General features: G+C 42.0%; 1 protein-coding gene across 2 annotated transcripts in view; it reads right to left on the bottom strand.

Moving 5' to 3' along the window:
- Nucleotides 1-1,452: 1,452 nt before the first annotated feature.
- Nucleotides 1,453-23,353, bottom strand: part of pappa2 (pappalysin 2) — an 85,127-nt gene continuing 63,226 nt past the window's right edge. For both annotated transcript variants that reach the window (XM_058623965.1, XM_058623973.1), the window contains exons 24-27: nt 22,401-22,522; nt 19,056-19,127; nt 9,045-9,143; nt 1,453-2,900 (exon numbers count right to left, since the gene is read on the bottom strand). In XM_058623965.1, coding sequence (XP_058479948.1) covers nt 2,748-2,900; nt 9,045-9,143; nt 19,056-19,127; nt 22,401-22,522 — 446 coding nt within the window. In that variant the 3' untranslated portion in view covers nt 1,453-2,747. The remainder of the gene's footprint in view (nt 2,901-9,044; nt 9,144-19,055; nt 19,128-22,400; nt 22,523-23,353) is intronic.

The following is a 23,353-nucleotide window of genomic DNA, read 5'->3' as shown; positions in this document are numbered from 1 at the left end:
CATGAATAATCTGTCTATAATGAATGTGGCATCTTGAATTTAACTTTTTCACTTTGGTCTTTGCTACTTCAAAGAACAATAAAGATAATATATTATGGAAAATGGCCGGAGAGACTCTTTTGTTCTTCTTCTTTTAACAATTTTACCAAAGTTCTTGAAAGTTCATCATTCTGAATCTTATGCAGCGCAATTTCTCCTGGAGCTTGTCAGTGAAATACTGTGGTGGGTTATAATTCTTTCCAGATTAGAGGTTATTTTTTAATGCGGAAGTAACCAGGGGTCTGACTTCCTGTTTTTGTGCGACACTTCCCATATTTATTGTTTGCTTTCTTAACAATTTTGTGGGAATCCTACTATTGATAACGAATTTAAATGTCAGTTCCACTTATATGTAATATAATGTATGAGGACATATTTAATCGGGTTTTGATGAAACTATGTCCACTCTTTCTTGGGACACGGCATCTGTATCATAATCAGCTGTGGTTTTACCTGCGGTTGCTGACGCCTGTGTTTCATAGCGTAGACTAGTGCTTCTCAAACCACCTGAGGAAATATTAAGCTCTCCAAGTAACGCCATCAACAGTATCACCAACGTTAAAATGCAGATGCTCCCCCTCCTCCATCCACCTCACTGTGCCCTCCGCCCACCTCAGCACCCAGGGTGAGCAGAGCTTTTTAGTCGCTCTTCAAATCCAGACTCAAAAGGTTCAAAATAGCCGACACTCTGTATTTTCACTCCATTATCTAATATAACCATGTTGTCTGTTTTTTTTATTATTGTTTCGTCTCTGTAAAGTGTTGGTTAGAAATTAAATGCATTATTATTATTATTATTATTATTGTCATCATCATCATCATCATCATTATTATTATTATTATTATTATTATTATTATTATTATTAATAATCATAATAACAACAATAATAATATTAAGAAGAAGAATAGAATGAATAGGCCGATATATATATAGGCAGCTACAGACAGGAGGCAAATGTATTCCCAATAACATAATTTGCTCTTTCATCATCCTCCTCTTCCTCACATATACTATTCACACACTGGTATAGGGATAATTAGATGAAGATGGAGCGAGAGGTAAGGTGACTATAAGGTGAATTATATTTCTGATGTTCCTCCTAGTACCGCCAGAGGAAGCTTGTGTACCACTGGTGGTACACGTACCACAGTTTGAGAACCATGGGCATGGACCCTTCTCCGGTCCTGGATGATCTTTTAGGTTAATTTTCAACAAAGTTCTTCCCCGGAGAAGGAAACTTTACCAAAAACCTTCCCGTTCCAAATACCTGTTTTTCTATCAGTCATGTTTACTTTCAAAGTTGTCGTCCTGTTTCTGCCATAAATAAGGTCCATAAACAGCTGTTTCCATGGGGTTTATTCAGGCATGAACGTGGATCCAAAAAAAAAAAAAAAGAACTGACAAGAAACAAATTGTATGGGTCGGTATAAAGTAGCTATTTATTTCATATAGTGTATAAAGTACAGTAAAATATCACAAATAACAGGAGTACACTTTTATAGATAGAATATTTGGATGGGGCGCTTCATCGTTACTCGATGAATGAAGACCGGAAACACTGACGTGAACTGCCACTCGACACAAAAGTCACAGCCGTTACAGTTTATCAAACACTCGTTCATTTTGGGCATCTCTTCAATGCAACGGTTGCTTTTTTGACCCAACCTCCGATTCATCTACATCTACAGCACAGATGGGGACGACACGACTCATCCGACAAACGTATATTTGTGTGTTTACAACAAACAAAACAGACAACAACAAAAAAAAACATGACACACGACAGGTTTTTTTTTTTTTTGGCAAGCTCTGTGCACATGCTGCGTGGTACAAGTAAATGTTTGTGATATATAAATAGTAGAGTCATGACTTGTGGAACTAATAACATGTGAAGCTAGAAGATACAGTGTGTGTGTGTGTGTGTGTGTGTGTGTGTGTCTCGGGTAATCCAAATATATTAGTCTATACATGTTAGTCTTTACAGATGTGATGTGTCCTCTCACAGCTACACGGAGGATGTGACGCGCGGCGATGAACATTAGTCAGTCGTTTTCCTGTGGTCTGCCGTGACACGGGAGTTTGTTTTGAGGTACATTTGCCTGTTTTTGACTCTGTGTTTTGGATTAAACGTGGTATTGAGACTATTCCTATGAAACGTGATCCCCGACTGGACGCGCGAGTAAACACGTCGGGTAGCAGTAGCTCTTCTTGGAAAGGCCTGTGCGTGTGCCGAACACTTCTCAGGTACATCCAGTCCTCTTTCAGTTTCCTCCTCCTCTCGAGGCTAATCAAGTCCAGAAAAGTACTCGAATCCATTTACAACACTTACTTGATCCAATTACCTTGATTTGATTTGTAGCAGAGTGGATAAACGGCCTTTTAACCCCCGTTTGAACAAAAATATCACTTTTTTTTTCTTTCTTTTTTTTTGCTCTCACACAAATCCAGCAGTGAGAGTTAGTGCAGTGAAGGCAGAAAATAAATTTAAACCAACGTGACTCATAAGTGATGCTTTTTTTTTTTTATCACTTATGTTTAAATGAAACGGCCTTTGCATGAAGTCTGACTTTAATAGCAGTTTTTTTATTCACATTAAAAAAACATGAAGCTTGAATAGTTACTCTGTCTTTTTCTTGTTGTGGTGTGTAGTCTGTGGTTTTTTCGACTGTGTTTTACACAAGTTCAGCTTCTTTCATTCGACACCATCTTACTGCATTCCCCCTCCTCCCCCTCCTCCTCCTCCTCCTCCTCCTCCTTTTCCTCCTCCATCCAGGGGCTTGGCTTTACTCTTGTTCTCCTCGGCGTCCGGATCACGGCAAGTGCACTCGTCCTGATTGCAGTCCGCCCCAAACTGGATGACCTGTCGTGTGAACAAGCACAAACGTTTAGAGCTCAGCTTCCCAGAGGTCACCGCGGATCGTTCGCTGTAAAAAATAAATGAGAAGAACACGTTAAAAAAGGGATGACGTGACTTCACTCAGGTTGGTTTTCCCCCTGATTGAGACGATCGGAGATCATCTGCTTCTGTTTCCCGGTGGAAGGAAAGCACAGCAGAGGAGTATGAAAGGGAAGCGTTACATCAGGACTGTGAGCAGAGGAAGAGTCACTAAAAAATGCAGGAGTTGAGGAGGCTTCCCCAAAGGGTTGTTACACTTCAACTGTAGCAAAGAGTACAACCTTGAATGGCAAAAACAGACAATAAAAACTAAATTTGCTTGAACTGGCCCAGGCAAGCCAGTGAACAGTTGTGTGCTGAAAGCTAAGTGCCGCTTGGTAAACCGAGAGCGCTCTTAGATTTGTCGTATTTCCTCACAGCTTTCAAAGAGGAGTGCAACGGCACCCGGGAGGCTGATAAAGTGCACAATGTCAAATGATTCAACGTGGCCTCTGAATGGCGAGAAAACGTCGAGGGGTCTTTGGGAGGGATTGGGGGGGGCGGACGCACACACACCGCCGTGGAGGTGAACGGATGAACACATGTTAAGAATCAACAACACGAGGCGCGTCCAGCTCTGGTCTAGGAAGCGAGCCATCACCACAGGTTGCAAAATAAACTCTGGTGCCCCGCGAAGCAGTCTGCTGCAAGAAATGTAAACATTTGCTCCTGGAGGAGACGACTGAGAGGAAGAGTGGGAGAAAAGGAAGTTATGTCTATATATATCTTTATCCCCTGTGTTTAAGCCGAACACCGTATATATAAAAACATAGATGTAGTTTTATTTTGTTTCCTCCTGGAGCCTGCAACAAGGCGGCACACTAGTGGCCTCACAGCAACAAGATTTGAATCCCAGTTGGACTTAGGGCCTGTCTGCGTGGAGTTTGCATGTTCTCCTCATGTGCGCGTGGGTTCTCTCCGGGTTCTCTGGCTGCCTCCCGCCATCCAAAAACGTGCATTGTGCTCCACCTTCTGGTCTATGTCAACATGGATTGGTCCAGCCCCCCCGTGACCCTCATGTGGTAGACAATGAGAGAGTGAATAGCCATTAGGTGGCAACTCCACTGGCTGTAGAAAGAAGTCAGTTTGAATTGAAGTCTCTGGTAAAAAGAGTCAATTTCCCACTTGGTTTATAACGTCGGTAAACATTTTGCTGGCGAGTTAATGGTCTTCGTCGCTAAGTTTGGGTCTTCTCCTTCACATGATGTCCATTTTGTAAATGATGTTCCCATTTAGAGGAAAATAGATGATATGAGTGTTCACCAGTGTGATTTGATATTATGCTAATAGGAGCCAAATATCATTTCTGGAACACATAGGGTTCTCAGAATGCCTAGATTCACCGAGCAGCCCCATTTACAATAAACTGGCAAGAGCGTTCAATGTTTCCTTCATAGCTTCATCTTGACCAAGCAGTGCTCTACCTCTTCTCCTTTAACAACCTTTGGAAGAAGCAAAAAAAAAAAAAAAAGGCATGTTTTTGCTTCTGCCACGGAAACAAAAGCCAAGACTTTTGGCCGTTTCACACTGTTTGGATTAGTTGCTATGTACTGCAACTTATTCATGAACAGAATCATGCAATCATGTCGTCAAAAAACAAAGGAGAAAAAAAAAATATCATCTTCTTGCTTCTTTTCAACCTGCTCTGCTCTGCTGTTGCTGTTTTTCGAGTCCAGTTAACAAATCAAAGGAGGTTTGAAGCTTCCATCTTTGCTTCTGAGCTTTTTCTCTGTTGGCTAATGACTGGATCTCACTGGAATCATCCCTGGTGTATGCCTCCCTCCCTGTCATTGCTACAACTCGTCTTATTAATAAAGCAAACACGGCCTGGGCTCCTTAAAAAAAGGAGGCAGCTGGTTCAGCTGAGGCTGATCCAGAAGGGAAAAGTTCAACTACGCAATGTAGTTAAGACGCAGGTGACTTATACTGCCAGATGCTGAAAGAGTTTATTCCTTTATTTTTTCTTTCCTTCCTTCTTTGTAGATGTAGATCTCAACATTATTCATGCGTAGAATCAGAGACAGAGGTATAACCTTATGGGTTTTTTCTATCTGCCAATGCCACTCCATACAAATCAATGCAACTGATGGCCTAACTGATTATTTATAGTTAACACCAAGATGAAAATGATACACAAAATGCCATAACTTACACAAACTTACACTTTGTAGTATAACCCTAACCCTTTTTTGTGAGTCTCTGGCAATGCCATAAAATTGGGTAAAAAAAAATCTTAATTCTTCTCTAGGTTCTCAAGGCTGGGTTAGTAAAACTTGGTAAAGTGGCTTCTTATAAACAACCAGACATATATTCATAAAAAAAAGTTGGATGATAATTTAACCCTTTTCGGCTACTTTTTTCCATTACTATGTTTAAACGTACAGTATATACAGAGGCTATAAGAATGTGCAATATAAAGTCTTATATCCTTTTTTTTTCAGCACAACCTATAGGCAATTCATATTCACCAACTACATAAACATACCTTTTTTTAAATCGGATTGAATTTGTGAAATTTGGAAACGCTCGTTTTAATGAACATTGCTATTTTATATCACAACTAAAAAGTGATATAAAATTAATCATAACTTACACATAAGGAGACGAAAAAGTAACACATATTTTAAAGCGTGAATATGTGACCTATAAATACACACCCCCAGGATGTCTATATAAGGAGTTGTGTATTATTCCCACGGCAATTTACCATAGATCTGTGCCTCATGAGCACTAAGGGTTAATGTATTCTGTAGGGATGTCCCGATACAACTTTTTCACTTCCGATACGATACCGATATTGCAGCCTTTTGAGTATTGGCCGATATCGATCCGATACGATATCAGCACGAATCATTCATACTTTTGACTTATTTTGTAGTGTGGAAAGTTATACGCTTGATCAAGTGATGTTACTTAAACAGAGAACAACCGTCAGCAACAGTAGGTATGAGAAAAACTGACCCATTTATTATTAACCAATGGGTTACATAAATTTGAACCTGCAACATACGAATATTAGATTTTCTGTTAATTTCATACAGTCTATGGTTAATTTCATCAGGAGGAAAGTACCAAGTGCTAATGAGGGTGTTTTCAGAGCACCCGTGTTTCACAGGTAACAGCGTGTCTTCAAAGAACACCCCCTTGTTTTCACTATTTTGGATTAGCCCAACCCACACAGGGTGAGTGACTCGTCCCGCAGGTAAACCTGGAGCCTGGGACCGGCCTCGCAGACGTACTTATCTCCATGTGTGGAGCTTCTGGACACATTTAAAACACAGAAAGCTCTTGGCATGGCTGGTTTTTGGGATATAATTAACAAACGGCGGCTGTTGAAAGACGACTGGTTTATGAAATAATGTTGTTTTAGCAGCTCGCCTCAGGATGAGCTAGCGTGGTGCTAACGGCTAACTCGCGCTCGCTGTTTTGGCTGATATCGGACCGATATCCGATATCAATATCGGATCAGGACATCCCTAGTGTTCTTGGTGTGTATTTTTACGTTTACAGTACATGTATCCATTTCTTTCTTTTTTCCCTTCTTATTTCTTCAATAATAACACATGTATTTTAAAATGATGTAAAGCTGTAATTTCCTGCACTTGTATTGAACCACACAGAAGCAGGAAGTGCCGCAAACAACCGCACCACCCTTCACTCCTTCATTCACTCCCCTCCTCCGCCCTCCGCCACACTGCATCGCTCTGCTGGAGCCCGCGGTGGCAGTCAGGATGCTGCTGCTGACTCTCACGGTTGTTTACTTTAACCCCCCCCCCCCACCCTCTGCTCTCAGTGAGCTGTTGTTTTACAGTGGCTGACTAACCCGCAGACCGTCAAGACACCTCGCCGCCCACCCCCCTCCCCCCCTTGCCCTGTAAAAGACCAGTTAGTGGCAATTTGGCAGCTTATTTGTTATGACGGCAGTTGCACACTCGCTGAACTCCACCATTTAGGAAACCGGTGAGTCATGGCGTGCTGCGGACATTAAGGAGACAGCCGAGGCTCAGCCAACTGAAGGCCATCGGAATTAATAACCGGGGGCCTCCGTGAGTGTCATGAATATGTGGCTGTACAGTAGCCAAATAGAGTATAGTGTTGGGTGGGGAGGGAGGTTTGGAGTGAGCTAATTCCCAAATGTCCACATGGGAGAGAAGTTCTCATGAAAGCATGTTAGAAAAATAGACGTGTTTATGTAAAAACAGGCGAAGGAATGAGGTCCCTGCTTTCCACCACTGGGCTCCGTCGCTATTATTCATACCATTCCACCCTACATAGCCACCCAACATATACAGCAATCATTCGCAGCAATTAGTGTAATGTGATGCATTTGCATCTTTGTAGAGAACAATTAGCAAGTTATCCCCAGGGAGAGTTTGTTAGGACGATAAACACGACGTCCCTCCGGCCTTTGAAATCAAAGTGTCTCGAGCAGATCACACGGGTCCGGCGTCACGCTGCAAAGCTATCTCAACGAAAGGTGCTTCGTGAATTTGGATTTATTTAATCCTCGAGGTTTGAGATTAGATTTGATTTAACTGATGCCACACTGAGGAAATTCACTTGTTAGAGCAACAACAAAGGTCAAGTACAAGTGAGTGAGAGGCTCTAATCTGTATGGGACAAAGAATAAAACAAGACAATTCAATATGCAAAAGAATAAGTTGTGGATCAGGAATTTAAAAATACACAAAGGATTATTTTACAAGTGAGACCTAAGCCAAGACAAGTTAGCATTTTATATACATATATATACATATATATGTAAAGGTATTTATTTAGCAGTTTATTAAAGCAGCTGCAGCTTCCAGCTACTATGGTCTTTATTATAAGGTTAAAATCAGACACAGGATAACTCATCCATAAATGAAGTCCATAAAATACACACTCAAATTAAATGTCCTCAACGGCCTACCCAGTACTTACTAGGGGACGCCTGGTAAGATTGAGAACTTCTGACACAAGTCAGAGAGGCACTTGCCTCACAAAGTCCCACAGAACTCTGTAAAGCATAGTCGTGGGTCCTGAGGTCCTGAATGAAGTTTGAACAAGGTGGACTGCGAAGAAAACACTTAACTAGTATCACCAAAACCAACCCAAGAGAGACAGAGGCCAGTGAACAATGAGTACATTTCCATGCAGAGTTCCATGCGCCCCGTTAATTGTGTCCACCTCCACTACACTAGGTGGCGATGTGCCCTCTTTCGTGTGTTAGTATTAGGCGATGTCCAGTTGACCAAAACAACTTCAGCTGGCAGCTCATTGGTATATCAAGCACCATTCCGTGTCTTTCTACCATTCAATCATTGCAAAACATTTAATTCTTTAAACTGGCAGATATTATTGTATTCATTTTCTAAGTACCAGCTTCTTCTGTTATTTCCAGATTAAAATTAACTAATGAGCATGCACGGAGCATCTAGGCCAGTTTGGTATCAGTTGGACTGACTAACAAGTCTGGTTTTAGTCAGACTAAATGGCTTCTTTCGGGAACATCACCAAAATAAGAGTACACTTACGGTGTGATTATGAGTGTTTTGAACCCTGACTAGGTTCATCTGTAGAAGAGCAATGGATTCATATGCAAGGTGAGAATGTGTACAGCAGCATGGGGTAGTGAAAACCTAATTATTTACCCATTTGAGTGGAGAAGCCAGAGGGAACAAGCCTCTGCTCTGTTGTTTTAGGTCCAGATGAGGGGAGACTACATAGGTGCAGTCGCTAACAGGAGAGAGAGGGGAAAGTGGCAGGGATCTGTGTTTGTTTACAAAGTAGAAATCTGTGCAGCGCTCGTGCCAAAAGAGACGGATTTCTACTGTAAACAGGAAGACTCTGGCTCGGGACCCAGCTTCGGGTTCTAAGCCCCTTCATGATTGCAGGATAGGAGGCTGAGGCGAGCCAAGAAACACTTGACCACCTTTTTTTCAACATAAAGTGGACACGGAAAAAAAAAAGTCGTGATTTTTATTTTTAAAATAAAAAAAACAAGTGTCACGTTGAAAGTCAATGTTTTTGTTCACGTGTAAATACAGCGAAGAGGAGGCGACGCGCTGGAACTGTGTGTTTGTGTACCTTTCGGCTGGAGAGCGTTGACGGGCAGCAGTCCCCTCCGTCGTACTGGCAGTAGGCCCGGTTGTTGTTGGTGTCACACCAGCCATCCCCTCCAAAAGGCTACAAGCAAGTAACAAACAAGAAACAGTGTTTATTGACTGAGACATGATCCTCCGATGCTGATCATTTTACCTCACACAGCACGAAGAGCTGGGGAGCTGGAACGGGGGAGGCAAAAATTAACACAACGTCTTCCCAGAAATCGGATTTCAGTAAGGGGCATTAAATGTTGTGCAATTGCGCTGTTTCAAACAAATAACCATTAACAAATCAAAATGACCACCTGCACTGCACAAGTCCAATTTTAGTTTGCAATTCAGTCTGTTCCGCTCATAAGAGGGATCTCTTTGGCCCAACAACAACATGTACTCTTATTTCATGTAATTTCGGCGAGCACTCAGCACAGCACGCCACCACTCTCTGCTGCATTCAGCTGCTACGACCGCGGCCACACTGAATGCTTGTGGCAAAACATGAGGAAAACCACCAAACAAAATCTGTGGTGATGCGCAACAGCTGGTTTGCATAAATATTAGTTGAAAAGGACTTAACATTTTCTTTTATTATATTCGAAAATCAGATGCATGATTTCTTCGCACGCCAGTGTTTGCCGTGAAAGAATGAGCTCCAACAAATCAAGCCTGCGAGCGTGACAAGAGTTCAGCCAGTGCGGCCACCAAGTGCTAGCTCTGAAAACAAACTTTAAGAAGTATGTTTGTATTCATGTAGAACGGCTTTAAAATAAAACATCGGGTCGTTTTTACTTTAAACAAGGGCCTTGCTTTATGGGAACCACCATGTTTCTACAGCCTCACAAAGCAGCCAGAGTTTGCAGTTTATGTTTTGAAGCTGAAGCAGTTTTCTGTAAACAAAGAAGACTAACGTTCTTTCTAGAATTCCCCGACAGGCATTGGAAATGGAGTATGTAGAGGGGTCCTTTTACTGCAGTCTCTTCATTAAAGGTCACTAATGTTGTGTGTACATCATGGTACAGTTTGGTTTGGTACAGCAAATCGTACCGTGCCCTGGCACAGGCTCGCGTTTCAACTAAGAACTGTACTTTTTACTTGGTAGACGTGTCAGTGAGATATGTAGTGTGAACGATGACATTAAACATGACACAACAATGGAGGACATTATGCAGCAGCTCTTTTTTCCTGCTTGGTTTGTGGCTGTTTCAACAACGCGCCAAGCTTTGACTGAGAATAGAAACATTGGTTGCAAAGGAGGTTTTGTTTTTCTGTCACCCAATCAGCTGACTGTCATGGACCCAGTCAGGTTCCACGCTGACCGTACAATTTTACTCTGGTTCCCCAAGAGAAGGGTTCCAAAACATTGAAGAGTTGGCGCTGGAAACACGACGCAAATACTGGCACACACCTGTGGATTGTTCTGTTCTTGACTGAACTGAATCTTTGGTCTGACTCGCCAGCTAAAAGCTTAGAAAATGATTGGCCACGGAACATGTTACTTGCTGAACGATGGTATAAATGCAGTAGTGAATGTAAGAATTCTCTCTCTGTGCTGCCTGCCGTTCGCTATGGGATTCATTTGGATGGCGGTGCTGTAAATCATCTGGTCAACAGGTGTACAAATAAACAACCACGTACATAATACAACCTCATGATATGATACTGTACGTGTCACGATACAGAGGCGATGCAAATATATTATACACAGGATTTACAATTACAACAGCTGCCGTATAAATCTCTAACTCTAAGGGCAATTGTGCGATTGTGACGCATATGTCTCAAAACTACCATCACAGCATTTGCTGCCATATCATTTCAGTAACATCTGAATTAATACATAAGTACCTCATAATGTCCTGCTGTACTGATTTGTTTTTTTTCAACACAGAACTACGTGAGACCTGCTGCGCCAACATAAATGGCTTTGACTACTCTGAGGACTCACAGCGTTCCAGGATAAACAATGTGATAAAACACTTTGACATTTACTTTAAATGAGGGCACATCAAGTCTAGACAGACCTCACTACACCTTACTCAGAATACCTGTTAATGACAATTCCTCAAGCTGTTTTTGAAATTCTCACCATTCCAATCGGCCTCCCGAAGTCAGCTGGATTAGCACGCAAACGTGTGTAATTTTAGTTAAATTGAATCTCAAACGAGTCAACGGACGATGAAAGCCCCTTTTTTAACATTTTCCACTAAAACCTTTCCTGAAGTGCCAGTAAAAATTAAAACAAGTGCTGAATGCCAAAGATACTTTTGGCTTTCTACGGTGGGCCGATGGAGTCATTTCAAAGACTCCAGGTTCTACCCAAACGGCGCAGGGGGAGACAACAGCTGCTGAGAAGATTTCTGCAGTTCTCTCATCACTTCAAAGAACTCCCGACTTGACGAATCCCCTTGCCTTTCCCAGCTAAACGGCTGCAGCGTAAATAAATCTATTTAATCGCTCTGTTTCTGAGTAAAGACTTTACCAGCAACTGTACCAAATGCCTCGCTCAAAATCATTTCGAGGATTTAAATCCTTGAATTACCTCCATACTTTAAGGCTGCCATGCTTAATAAAGACCTGCTAAAAGGTGAATATGGAAATTATTGCCATTTGGCAGAAATTGAACATAAAGTGGGCCACACGGTTGGTGAAGTGGTTAGCACTCAGCAAGAAGACCTGGGTTCTAAACAAAGGGGTTTCTGCATGGAGTTTACATGTTCTCCCCGTGTATGTGTTCTCCGGTTTCCTCCCACAGTCCAAAAACATGCAGATTTGGGGATTAGGCAAATCTTAAAAGTCTAAATTAAGGTGTGAAAGAGGTGTGGATGGTTGTTTTGCCCTATGTCAGCTGGGATTGGCACTGTTGCCCCTCCGATAAACAACAACTTCACTGGCTCCATGTCACATACCAAATACAATACAAGATCTTCCTTCTCACCTTCAAAACTCTCCACAATCTTTCCCCCTCCTACCTGTCTGACCTCCTTCATCTTCACACTCCCTCTGGTTCTCTCAGATCCTCAGCTGCCCTCCAACTCACTACCTACACTCTGCCCGTCTCGTTACCATGGTGTCCAGGGCTTTCAGCCACTCTGCCCCCCCGCCTCTGGAACTCTCTCCCACACAACGTCCGCAACATTGACTCCCTTCTTACCTTTAAATGTAGACTCAAGACACACCTTTTCAAAATTGCCTTCTCCCTCTGACCTAGAGTGGGTCTTCTCTAAGGACAAACTAAACACCTTTTGAGTTTCAATAATAACTGAATGCTAGTATAGCTTCTCTAACTAGGTGAGTGAAACTATATGCAGCTCATGGCTGGAGCGACTCAAAGTTTTTGAAAGCGGATCATAGCTCAAGAGGAACTTGGAAGATGCTGCTGTCAGTTTGCACAGTTTAGACAACTCAGCCAAGTTACATCACCCATAACAATCTGAACTCCCATGTTGAAACTTTCAGATTAGCCAGCAATGTTTTGAGGGTGGAGAAATACACAGATGTAACCTGCAAACAGGTACTTATTGGTCAATACCAGCTATCAGCCACACTATTGTAGTATGTGTCATGTTTTATTGTCTATTTTAATCTAAATTGGAACATAAATTACATAATTGTTATTATCTTCTATTGGAGAAGACCTGGAAGCAGAGATTGGGACCATTTAGTCCTCAGAAAATAATCCTCCTGGTGGCTCGTCAGTGTATTTTTACTTCCTGGTTGGCCACATCTGGCAAACTTTAACACTATGTCCACTTTTTATAAATCACAGTGTGTCCGAGGCTCAAGACAGTGTATCATAATGACATAATGACTCTTATGAATGATCTATTTTGAATTGAACGGTCAAACAGCCTTGCGTTGTCCTCTGGATTACCACCACCTGGTGGATTGGAGTGGAAAGTTTATTTTAGTCACCAGTTGTTCACAAGTCATCACACTAATTTGTCTAATACCTCCTGGTCTTTTTTGGCTACAATGGAAATGCAGGCACTTAATTGTGACTTGAAGACAAATCCCTAGGCTGTTGAAATACAATTACTTTAGCTCAAAAAACAGCTAGTATCAGCAAATCAACGCCTCGCAAAAGGAAGAATAAATTGATGATTGTAAGGTTGTAACCTCCACACATCTTGGACGTGGAATGGCAGGTCTTTCCAGAGAAAAGTTCAGAGTCAAGCTGTAAAACTTTTCCAATGGGCACATCTGGACGTCCCTCTGGAGTTTTTCCAGGCAACTCCAACAGGAAGCTTCTAATGGAAGATGTGGGATAAGATTAAGAGCATACTGGTGAGATATAATCTCACGCTAACAGATTAGTAGCCTGCAAAAGCAGTGGAATTCAACTGGAAATTTTGAAATGTGGTTAGGGCAACATAAATTTGGCTTATAGTCTGTTGTTACCACAAATCTGACATGTTTCTCATCCTTAAAATGCATGGTTGGATAGGCAGAGAAGAATTTACCCAAAGGCAAAGCAGTTAAATCGATGAAAGCCTCTGCCAACAAGGCAAGATGAAGTACTTCCCTGTCCATCCAGCCTTACATAATATATATTTATGTTCATAATTAGTTTATGAACTCTGGCCAGACGCATGTTTGTGAGGTCAGAGTGACCTCGACTTCTAATCTGTTGAGCTCTTTTGTGCCTATTTGTGCCAGATTGAAGGAAGTTCTCTCCAGGAAAGTCTCTCAGGCATGTCTGATGTGTATGTGTGTGTGTGTGTGTGTGTTTGTGTGTGACTGTTTTTTTTTGTTTTATTTTCCAATTTTTGTTGGATTAGTCTTCAATCGAACAACTGCAGCAGGTGTTTCAGAATAAGCGGTGAGAAAATAGAGCTGAGTCAAGCAAAAGAAACTTTGGCCACAGACTTGAAGTTTTGGTGATGCGAAAACAACACACTGCTGAGCGACCAGGTCTCAGTCAGACTCCAAACTGTCTGCAGACGTCCTGCGTTTCAAGTGCAAACACTGCATTTGTCTTCATCTGTCTTTAAAATAAAACTGATCACAGCGCGGGAATGTCACCAGGCAACACGAGATCTAAACACAGAGATTCGCTTGGAGCTGCTGCCCTTAATTAGCATTGTGTGAACTCATTTAGAAAGCGTTTGAAGGTAATGGACAATTTGTGAAGTTAGACACTACAGTTTTAACAAGACATTTGAGAAATAGAAATTATTCATCGTTGTGTAGAACTGTTGAACCTACTATCTCTGGAAGTCAGATGATGTGATAAAGGTGGTAAGCACATTATTCACCATCAAAATAAATGCCTCATTGGTTGTTTATTTGTTTGTTTCTCTGTGTTGGCCCTGTGATGGACTGGTGACCTGTCATCCATCCATTTTCCTCCATGTGAGGGTCGGTGGGGGGGCTGTGCTAGTCTCAGCTGACGTAGGGCGATAGGCGGGGTCACACCCTGGACAGTTCGCCAGTCCATCACAGGGACACATAAGAGACAAACAACTATTCACGCTCACACTCACACCTACGGTCAATTTTGAGAGTCCAATTAGAACCTAATCCCCATATTACATATTTTGGGACTGTGGGAGGAAATGTGGAGGACAGTGAATGAATGAATGCCTCATATGAAGTGATGCATGTGTTTAATTGACCTGCTGGAACCGCCATCACATTCTTTGTACTTACTGCTCCACAAAACATTTTAATTACGCTGTGAAAAGTCTGAAGAGATCACTTGTGGAACCAAACAGCAGGTGATCGGTAAGTGGTGAAAATAATTTCCATGTTCAAAATAGTTGGGAAAAATATCATAATAATAATGTACAGTCCCAGCCTTGCAGTTATTGTATAACTGAGTCACTTACGATATGATGCTGAGTCTGACTCGTGACCGAATTTTCAAAGTGTTATTTTAAAATGAAAGTGCAAAGTGAGGCAGAGTCTGGAGAATAATGAGAAAGTAGGGGAAAGAGAGGTAGCAATGGCATCTGGATGAGATCTGGCAAAGTGCACATGCAGCACATGTGGTCTGGTATAATTTACAGTGTTGTCATGGAGGAGCGGGTTATAAGCAACTGCTTTGCCTAGCAACATTCACGGGAAGGTGGAAGGGGAAAATGTAGTGCTGGCAGGTAGGACGAATATTTTAATACCATGAGACATCAACAGTTTATGTGTTCCATCAGTAGTTCCAGCCTTTGCCGAACCCAACGGACGAATGCCAAATAAAAACTATCTGGGTTTATGATGTTAGTTGATTTACTGTCGTTGAAATATTGCTCTGCGTTAGATGGATGCTGAATTGCAGATTAAACAAACTTTCATTATGATTGAAACTGCAGAGTATACGGAATACGACAACGCCATAGTCCCGCTACAGCGGACGGCAGGCGCTGTGATGTTTACGATAATCCACGATACAAGGGTCAACGACCATTTTACTGCTCCTCATATTTTCAGATTGTGGCGATCAGATTGATGGGCACTTACCTTTAGGGCTGGATCATACTTACCATGCTTCACATTTCTGTATGTGTGCACAAGGCCATGGTTCCATTCACACTCCAGCCTAACGTTCTACAAATACGTACTACGTAATTTTCCGTTCCAGTGATGGAGAATGCTCCTCGGGAAATCGCCCTCATTTTTGCGTTTCCTTGTATTCTTTGTTGTGCATGTGTGGATACTCGTGGACTTCCTCATATAACCTCAAGAATGTTTCCGTGGTAACGTTGGACCAAAGAATGCAACCAACTGGACTCAGAAGTGTTGAGCTACACGGAGCATGCGCGGACCGGAGTGTCTGCACACACGCAGATGAAGAAGTATGACTCGGCCCTAAGGGTTTCTGTGGTGGGAAAACAACCAAACTCTGAAGAATTTATTGGAAATTGTGACGATGAAAAGTAGATTAATTTCTTGTAAATTTTGGCCCGATGGTGGCAACAGATAAACTTTTTGTTTTACTTTTAACACATAACTCTGGATCAGCTCCTTTTCTTTTTTTCCGGGGGCTTTTGAAATAATCTCACAGGCTTCTCACAGTGGATGTTTGCTCACAAAGAGCCCAAAGTGTATTTAAAATGAGGTGACGCTGATCCTCCTCGTATAGTTTAATTATTAACGACAACTGCACAGCAAATTCAGCTGGAAATGAAGATCGTGAGATGCGGTGCGAAAATTGGACCCTAAATTTGGATTGCTGTCAAAATAAACACCCTCGTGATCGTTAACATCAGCAGATTTTTTATTTTGTAGACAGATAAGTTAGTTTTCATAAGGCATCATAAACTAAGATATTAATAAAAATGACCTTTTGACCTGGCAGAGCTACTTGGTTGGTATTTTTTTTACCAAAACACATTGAAAAACGTTTTGGTTTTGGATTGAGAGAACTCTAAACTGATCTGCAGGTATAATTACTTGTGGATTGCAGCTGCAACAGTTATGCCAGAACTAACTCTCAGCGCTAAAAATCTTTCCCCGCGTCATGGTTAAAGTAGCTAAAGGGGGACCACCAAAAAACTCAGCTGGGTCAAGACCCACAGATACTGTAGATCAATGGAGGTATTTTATGACTTGCCAAATAAATTTGCTGAATTTTTATAAACATTGCCCGTGGCTGAGCAGAAGAGATTTGGGTTATAAACTGCCCCTGAGTAAAGGGGTGTTTTTCATTGGACACTCTAAACTGACCCCAAACCCACAGGGGTAACTCCTAGTGTTGGTCCCAAGCCCAGATAAATGGGAGGGTTGCATCAGAAAGGGCACCCGGTTATGATTAATCGATAAGTAATTGTTTACTAAAGTAATCGTCAACTATTTTGATAATTGATGAATCGGTTTGAAGCTTTTTTTTTTATGATTAAAACAAGATTACTGATTGATTCAGCTTCTTAAATTTGAATATGTTCCGGTTTCTTTGCTCCACACAACAAAGAAATCATTAAAAACTTTTGGTTTGTGGACAAAACAGGACATTTGAGGACATCGTCGTTTCCAGGTTTAACAAACACTGATCAACGTTTTCTGATTCTGATTTTATGATTTTATGGACCAAACAATCACTCGATTAATTGAGAAAACAACCGACAGGTGAATCGATTATGAAAATAATCGTTAGTTTGCAGCTCTATCCGGCATAAAAAAAGAAAAATCTAGCATGCAGATCATCTGCCGTGGCGAAAACCATACATTTGCTTGTGATTCCTTTACCAAACATGTATCTCTTGAAATGTCTGGTCAAAATAATACAAAGGGTTGCAGAAATGACGGCAGAAATAGCCAGGAACATTATATTATGGACAAACAAACAAATGTGTGTTTCATTGACTAGAAAAGGGACATTTTTCAATAACCAGCAACAGTTTGTCCTGCTCCTGCTGCAGCGCCGAGCGGGCAGACTGTTTTTCAAATGAGGCAGAATGATTTAAAAGCCTGGTGTCAGCCTGAATCATTCATCTACGTCTGACATAATCCAATGATTAATTTATTTCCCTTTATCAGATATCCCCCACTATTCTCAGCCGGCATAATAACATGTGACAGTGCCAGAACCCCTTCAAAAAAAAAAAGGAAAGATTCTTTGGACCCGTTTGAAAAGGATTCTTTTCAAGTTTGAAGTGAGAGAGTATCAATTTCTGCCTGAGATTTATTGTCATGAAATTTGAAGCACATTGCACATCAACTTTGTTATCTTGAGTGGTGATGACAACAGGGATACAACATGTTTTGCTTCATGTTAAATACTGTCGGGAAAAAAGTCTGGCTGTGGCTGTAAATGTAATACATTAGTGCCCGGGAATTGTGTAATTGTGTTAAGGATTAAGTATTCCCTATCTCAGTGTTAATAGAGTAGCTTTGATAATCACGGGACGGCTGCCAACCTGAGATCCTCCGTGAACTCGAGGCATCTGAAAAGCACGTATGAGACGCGTTACGTAAGAACAGATGATTCACCGAATGTTTACAGTACAAAAAACAAAACAAAAAAACTCCTGTTGGTTAAGCAAGAGGTATCACGCTGTGTTTTCACACATGCAGCGTGTTATCAGCTTGAAGACAACTGTGTACCATGTACGCAGCCAAACTGTGGTCCAGAATAATGAAAACAATGCAAAATCCAGCGATTTGGACAGATTATAAATCAAGGCTGACATGAGCTCTGTTTGCACCAAGCAGTCTAGTATAAAACGTTTCAGAACCACTGCATTTAGTGTTTGTCTTAGTGTATTTATGTGTCTTTTATTTTGGAATTATTTTGGATTTTTGGTGTATTTTATTTATTTTTGGTACTGTATGGTTTGTCACTTCTAAATATAAACCAGTGTCGTTGACATTCATTCCAAATGAGTTCACACACGATGCTGATTAAGCTTTCAGCCTACATGACTCCAGCAGTTTGTTGTTTTCGTGTCCGCGGTGGCTGTCACGACTCAGCAGGCGAAACGGAGGAAGCTCACAGCACGCGGGTAAAATGTAGACAGCTTCATACAGCAGCCCCCACGAAAAGGGTTCAGAAGTAAGATTCTACTGCTAAAAATAAACCTTGGACGCTCAGTGGTATCTTTATCACGATTACGATTTTAGCTTCTCATGAACGTGAATGTGAAGGCGTGCGCTCCGCCAACAGTGCTTCCCTGAAGACTGCCTCGCTCTGCCCCGCGTGTGCCAATCTGCCTGTGTCTGTACTGCACAGACACAGATTAACAACACATAACTTACCAAAGTGGAAAAAAAAACTCTTTTATCGTGTTAAGCACTTGGCTCCATTTCCATCACGCTCTCTCTCGCTCTTGCTCTACATGTGTGTGTGAAACCGGAAAGTGGTGAGGGAGAAAAGCTTGGCCAGAGTGCCCGCAATGTTCTGGTCATTCTTCAGAAAAGCGACCACAACGCTTTGGTAATTGCTCACACGGGGCGATAGAGGCTCTTCAGTATGTTTTTAAGGTGGACCCCAGGAAGTCTAATTGCATTAAGGTGGCAAAGGTCATGTATCTGATGTACAGGGCCGATGTGCTGTTTGAGCTCCTACCTCACATGATGGGATGCAGTGGATGTGTTGAGGGTCGGGGTACCACTTCATCATCCCTGTACAGACTATGCTCTGAAAAACAAAAGCACATGGTTGAACAATGCAGTTGTAGGGAAGAGATAAAATAGAAACCACTGTGGCAAACAGCATCCTATAAGTAGCTATAGAATGATGGACCTGGATGCCGAAATCTTGAAGGACGATAACTGTTTCAATATCAAACCACCAATAGGACTCTGTTAGCTGAAGTCACGCGACACGTAACACTCAAGAAAAATGCCATTTTGGCAGGAAGTGGCGCTGCTCACATCCAATAACTATATATCTGGCAGCATTACGGTATATAACCAGGTTATATGTCAGGCAACTTGTCTCTTCACCGGCTGTTTTCATTAAAAGTGAATATGATGGTTAGTTGTGTTGACAGGCTAATGGAAGAACTTTTGACTGTATCACCAAAGATCTGCTGAGGTAGAGCATAGAAGACGGAGAGATGAGAATCCACATGCAACAGATTCCACTTGTAGTGATGCAATGTAGTGATCATTTCATCTCTGGTACAGAATCCTCCACTAAAGCATGTACAGGTTTGTTTGACATGCTTTTATTGTGACTTGTAAAGCATTCACCAGTTTACTTTGAGTTAAACTTGATCAGAAGGTCGTTCCTTACTCAAGTTTGAGTTCTGTAATAAATAGTTTGATGTCCATGGATTTCAAAATGTGTATTGAACTCCAGCAGCTGGAATCCAGAACACGTTCCGTTCATTTTTGCTGACGTGGTGGTGTAAGCAAACTGACTCAGTCCACAGCTCTATTCTGCCATTGCTTTGCTTTCATAGATCTTGTATGAGCCATTTCTGTGTTTGGGTGTGTGTCTGTGAGGGGCCAGTAGGTGTCCTCAGTGCACCAGGAAGAGGGGCTACAAAGGTGGGAACTAGTGTTTCCGGGTGCAGGTGTTGCTAGTCGGAAGAGCTAACAGTTTTCGACCGCTCTGCTCCGCCACGCTACGGCAGGCGAGTCAGTATTGGGAAATGGTGCATGATGGACTTTTGTTCACACGGTTAATGGATGTTGCGTATGATCGTTATGGTGAGAAAAATAAAGAAGCATGCAAAGTACCAAACCAGGAAGTCGTCTGTCTCCTTCAGTGGCCGGCAAGCGCGTCAATCTTAAGTTAACCTGTTCTAGCAGCCCTCAGTGGCTTTAAGCTTTAGGTTTAGCCTCTACAGATCTAACACAAGACCAGACGCGCTCTGTACCGTATTGGAAACCTTTATTAAAGCAACAAACTGTAGGCTTTCCACCCTCAAATAATATCTCCAATCTACATTAACTTATGGCATAAAAAAGAACCACAAGATACCACGATGTTACGGCATACGTCACAATGCATTGGCTTACTGTGACGTCGGCTACATGGCCGATACACAAACAGCATTAAAGAGTTGAACTATGACTCACACATTAAAATTTCAAAGTGACGTACTACAGCTTCAAAGACAGATAAGAGCTTTATCCGACCCATATGGGCAAAAAGAAAAAAAGGTTTAAATATTATTGATTGACTAACAAATATGGCAAGAGAAAGTGGATCCTCCCTGTGCGATTTCCTGAGCAGCCTGACCCAGCCAGTGAGTCTTCAAGTATTCAAGATAAGACAATGCTTCAATGTGGCAGAAATAACCAAACAGCCGTCCAACTATTTGACCTTGGCAAGGCTGGTGTAACTGTCTGGCTGGCGTAACTGACCACCCAAAAAGTCAGGCGAAAGATGGAGCAGCAGCGGCGGCGGCAGTAACATGGAAGCGATTCCTGAGATAATGATATTGGGAAACATAACCCACCTCTAAAGCAGCGCTCTTTAACTCTGGACTCTGACTCTGAACCTGGCAGCCGCGTGAGTTTGTCCACGCTGAACTATGCTCGCACCGTCGGTGAGAGATATCCGCGTGTGTGCGTGTGTGTGTTTCCTCAAACCCTTTGACGTCAACTGGAACCTTTCCTCGCGCTATCTGCCTCTGCTTTCCAGTAATGCAAAAAACACTTATTGATAACGAACGCCGTCATAGACGCATGAGGTGGATTTTGTTGTGTGATAAGTGTGAGATTAGCTGCTACAGCGGGGGAATTACAATGTTTTCCCAGTCAACTCTGGAAGGTGCTGTCCTGCCAGTGATTAAGTCAAGTATCTGATAATGAAGTATGAAGTGACATGTGTGGGGGGGCTTATTATTTTTATCCATGTAATATTCGTAGAATTGCAGTGACGCATTAATTGGACTTAAGAAGGGAATTTGTTTTTCTTTATCCACACAGAAACAGAACATTTTGTTTGGTACTTTACATAAACAAGGTATTGCTTCAAGAAATCTTCATACATGTGAAACTGTCCAGAAGAAGACGTAAAAAATAACTTTGGGAGGATACAAAGTTGACATTTGCATGTTCTCCTATCTTTTACGGGCCCCAAATGTCTTAAACTCGTTGAAAATATGCATATTATTTCACTTTTAAATGCTATTCCTTGCATTATCAACTGACTCTTGACAATGAGTCAGTTGCTTAATCAAGAAGACTAAATTGTCCTTGATCTTTAATAGATCTTTACTCAAAGTGATTCATGAGCACATTATATTACTCTTGGACAAAATGACTTTTGACTTTTAAATGGAGGTCATAATTCATCTCCAGTCATTATCTCGCCTTCATTTATCCTCTCAGACATTATTAGTTTTAAACCAAAAGTCTTTGGGAGACGTGAGACACAGACTTGAAGACACAAATCAAATTTTCCGTGTGTAATTTCCCCGACACGGTATCACAAATAAAGGCGATAAAAGACATAAATATTAAAAGTGAGGAGTGGAGATGTTTGTTTATCCGTGTATTTATGCTGCACGTCCACTGTCTCGTGTACAGTGCGAGTTGTTTTCGTCTCTGCCCGTAAATGATCTTTGCACTTATCGGTGAAGGTGAGTCAGTCAGAAACAGTAGCCAAGTTTACTCCGTGTTGTTGCTCAGACCAGCAGATGTTGCAATGCATTATTCATTTTAAATAGTCGCAATAGAACCCCAATCCCTTTCTTCTTTATGGATATTTAAACCAATCGAGCTGTCTCATATTTCACCGTGCTGTGCTTCATCACGCAGAAACAGGTGCATTCACTTCTGCAGGACGATCGGCATAGCAACCTCTCTCTACCTCTACTGTCTGTATTTTGTTGGACATTGGTGAAGAAAAGAAAAGAGAAATGAGGTGAACTCAAGCAAAAAAAAAACCAAAACAGATAAAGTCACTGGAGTAGAACTAAAGAGACGTGATGTGCATGACTCCCCTCCTCACCTGGACTTGGGTGGGCAGCATCCAGTGCTTCACAGAGTCCGCTGTTGTGCCATTGGACAGAGCCACCGGGTCACGCAGGTCCATGTCCAGGGCCACGATGCATGTTGGGTAGCACACAGCACCTGCAAGAGGGGAAAGTAGAAAACAGTCATATCAAATGACACTTGAATTTATTCACGTGTAAACACTGACGTCACAAAACTCCGGCTCATACGTCATCTGTGGTCTGTGTGGAACTAGCTTAAGCTTTTATCTGTTTAAAAATCTTTAAAAATGTTTTAAAGCAGAACTTTGCAAGTCTGGTCGCTTTTTTTGCCTTTTTTTCTCTACAGACCTCCCCCTACCCTTTTTACGACACAATCGCATCCATCTATTCGACCTCCTTATCCTCACTGCCTTAAAACCCGCGGCTGACGCTTTCCCCCTCTCCTGCCCATGTGCATTTGTTTTCAACAGAGCCGGCGAACACAAGCCGTGGAGCCATGTCGATCCAAATCCATTTCCCATGCTTCCGATTTTTCCGATTTGTGGCCCCTCGCCCGGTCAGACATTCGTTTCCTCTTCCTCGCTTCCTCCACAACAACAGTTTCCTCTGCTTCTTTTTTGCCAGCTCTGCCATGATGAATGTTTAAAATAAATTCTGTCATTGCCTTGATCTTTAGCTGGTACCTGGCTAGGGCATGTGTGTGTGTGTTTGTAGTTCCGTGAAGCAATTTGTGTTTCTTTTTTGAGACCCAAGACTTTGCGAGACCTCCTGATTCTGAGGACTCCAGGGTTCAGCGTCCCTGATCTTGCGAGGCTGGTTTTCCACTAACTGACAGTAGGGGACAGTGGAGACAGCCCCCCAATCTCCCCGCATTTAACCATCACAATGACTCCAAAGCTGTTAAATGACGGTAAAAATCCAGTATAGTTACTCCAAGCAGTTGGGTCAACGCAAAGAGCAAAACGTG

This window comes from Solea solea, chromosome 1, assembly GCF_958295425.1.
Source record: "Solea solea chromosome 1, fSolSol10.1, whole genome shotgun sequence".
Classification (NCBI taxonomy): Eukaryota; Metazoa; Chordata; class Actinopteri; order Pleuronectiformes; family Soleidae; genus Solea; species Solea solea.
Note: the sequence above shows the minus strand (reverse complement) of the source record. Positions and strands in the feature narration are given on the sequence as shown.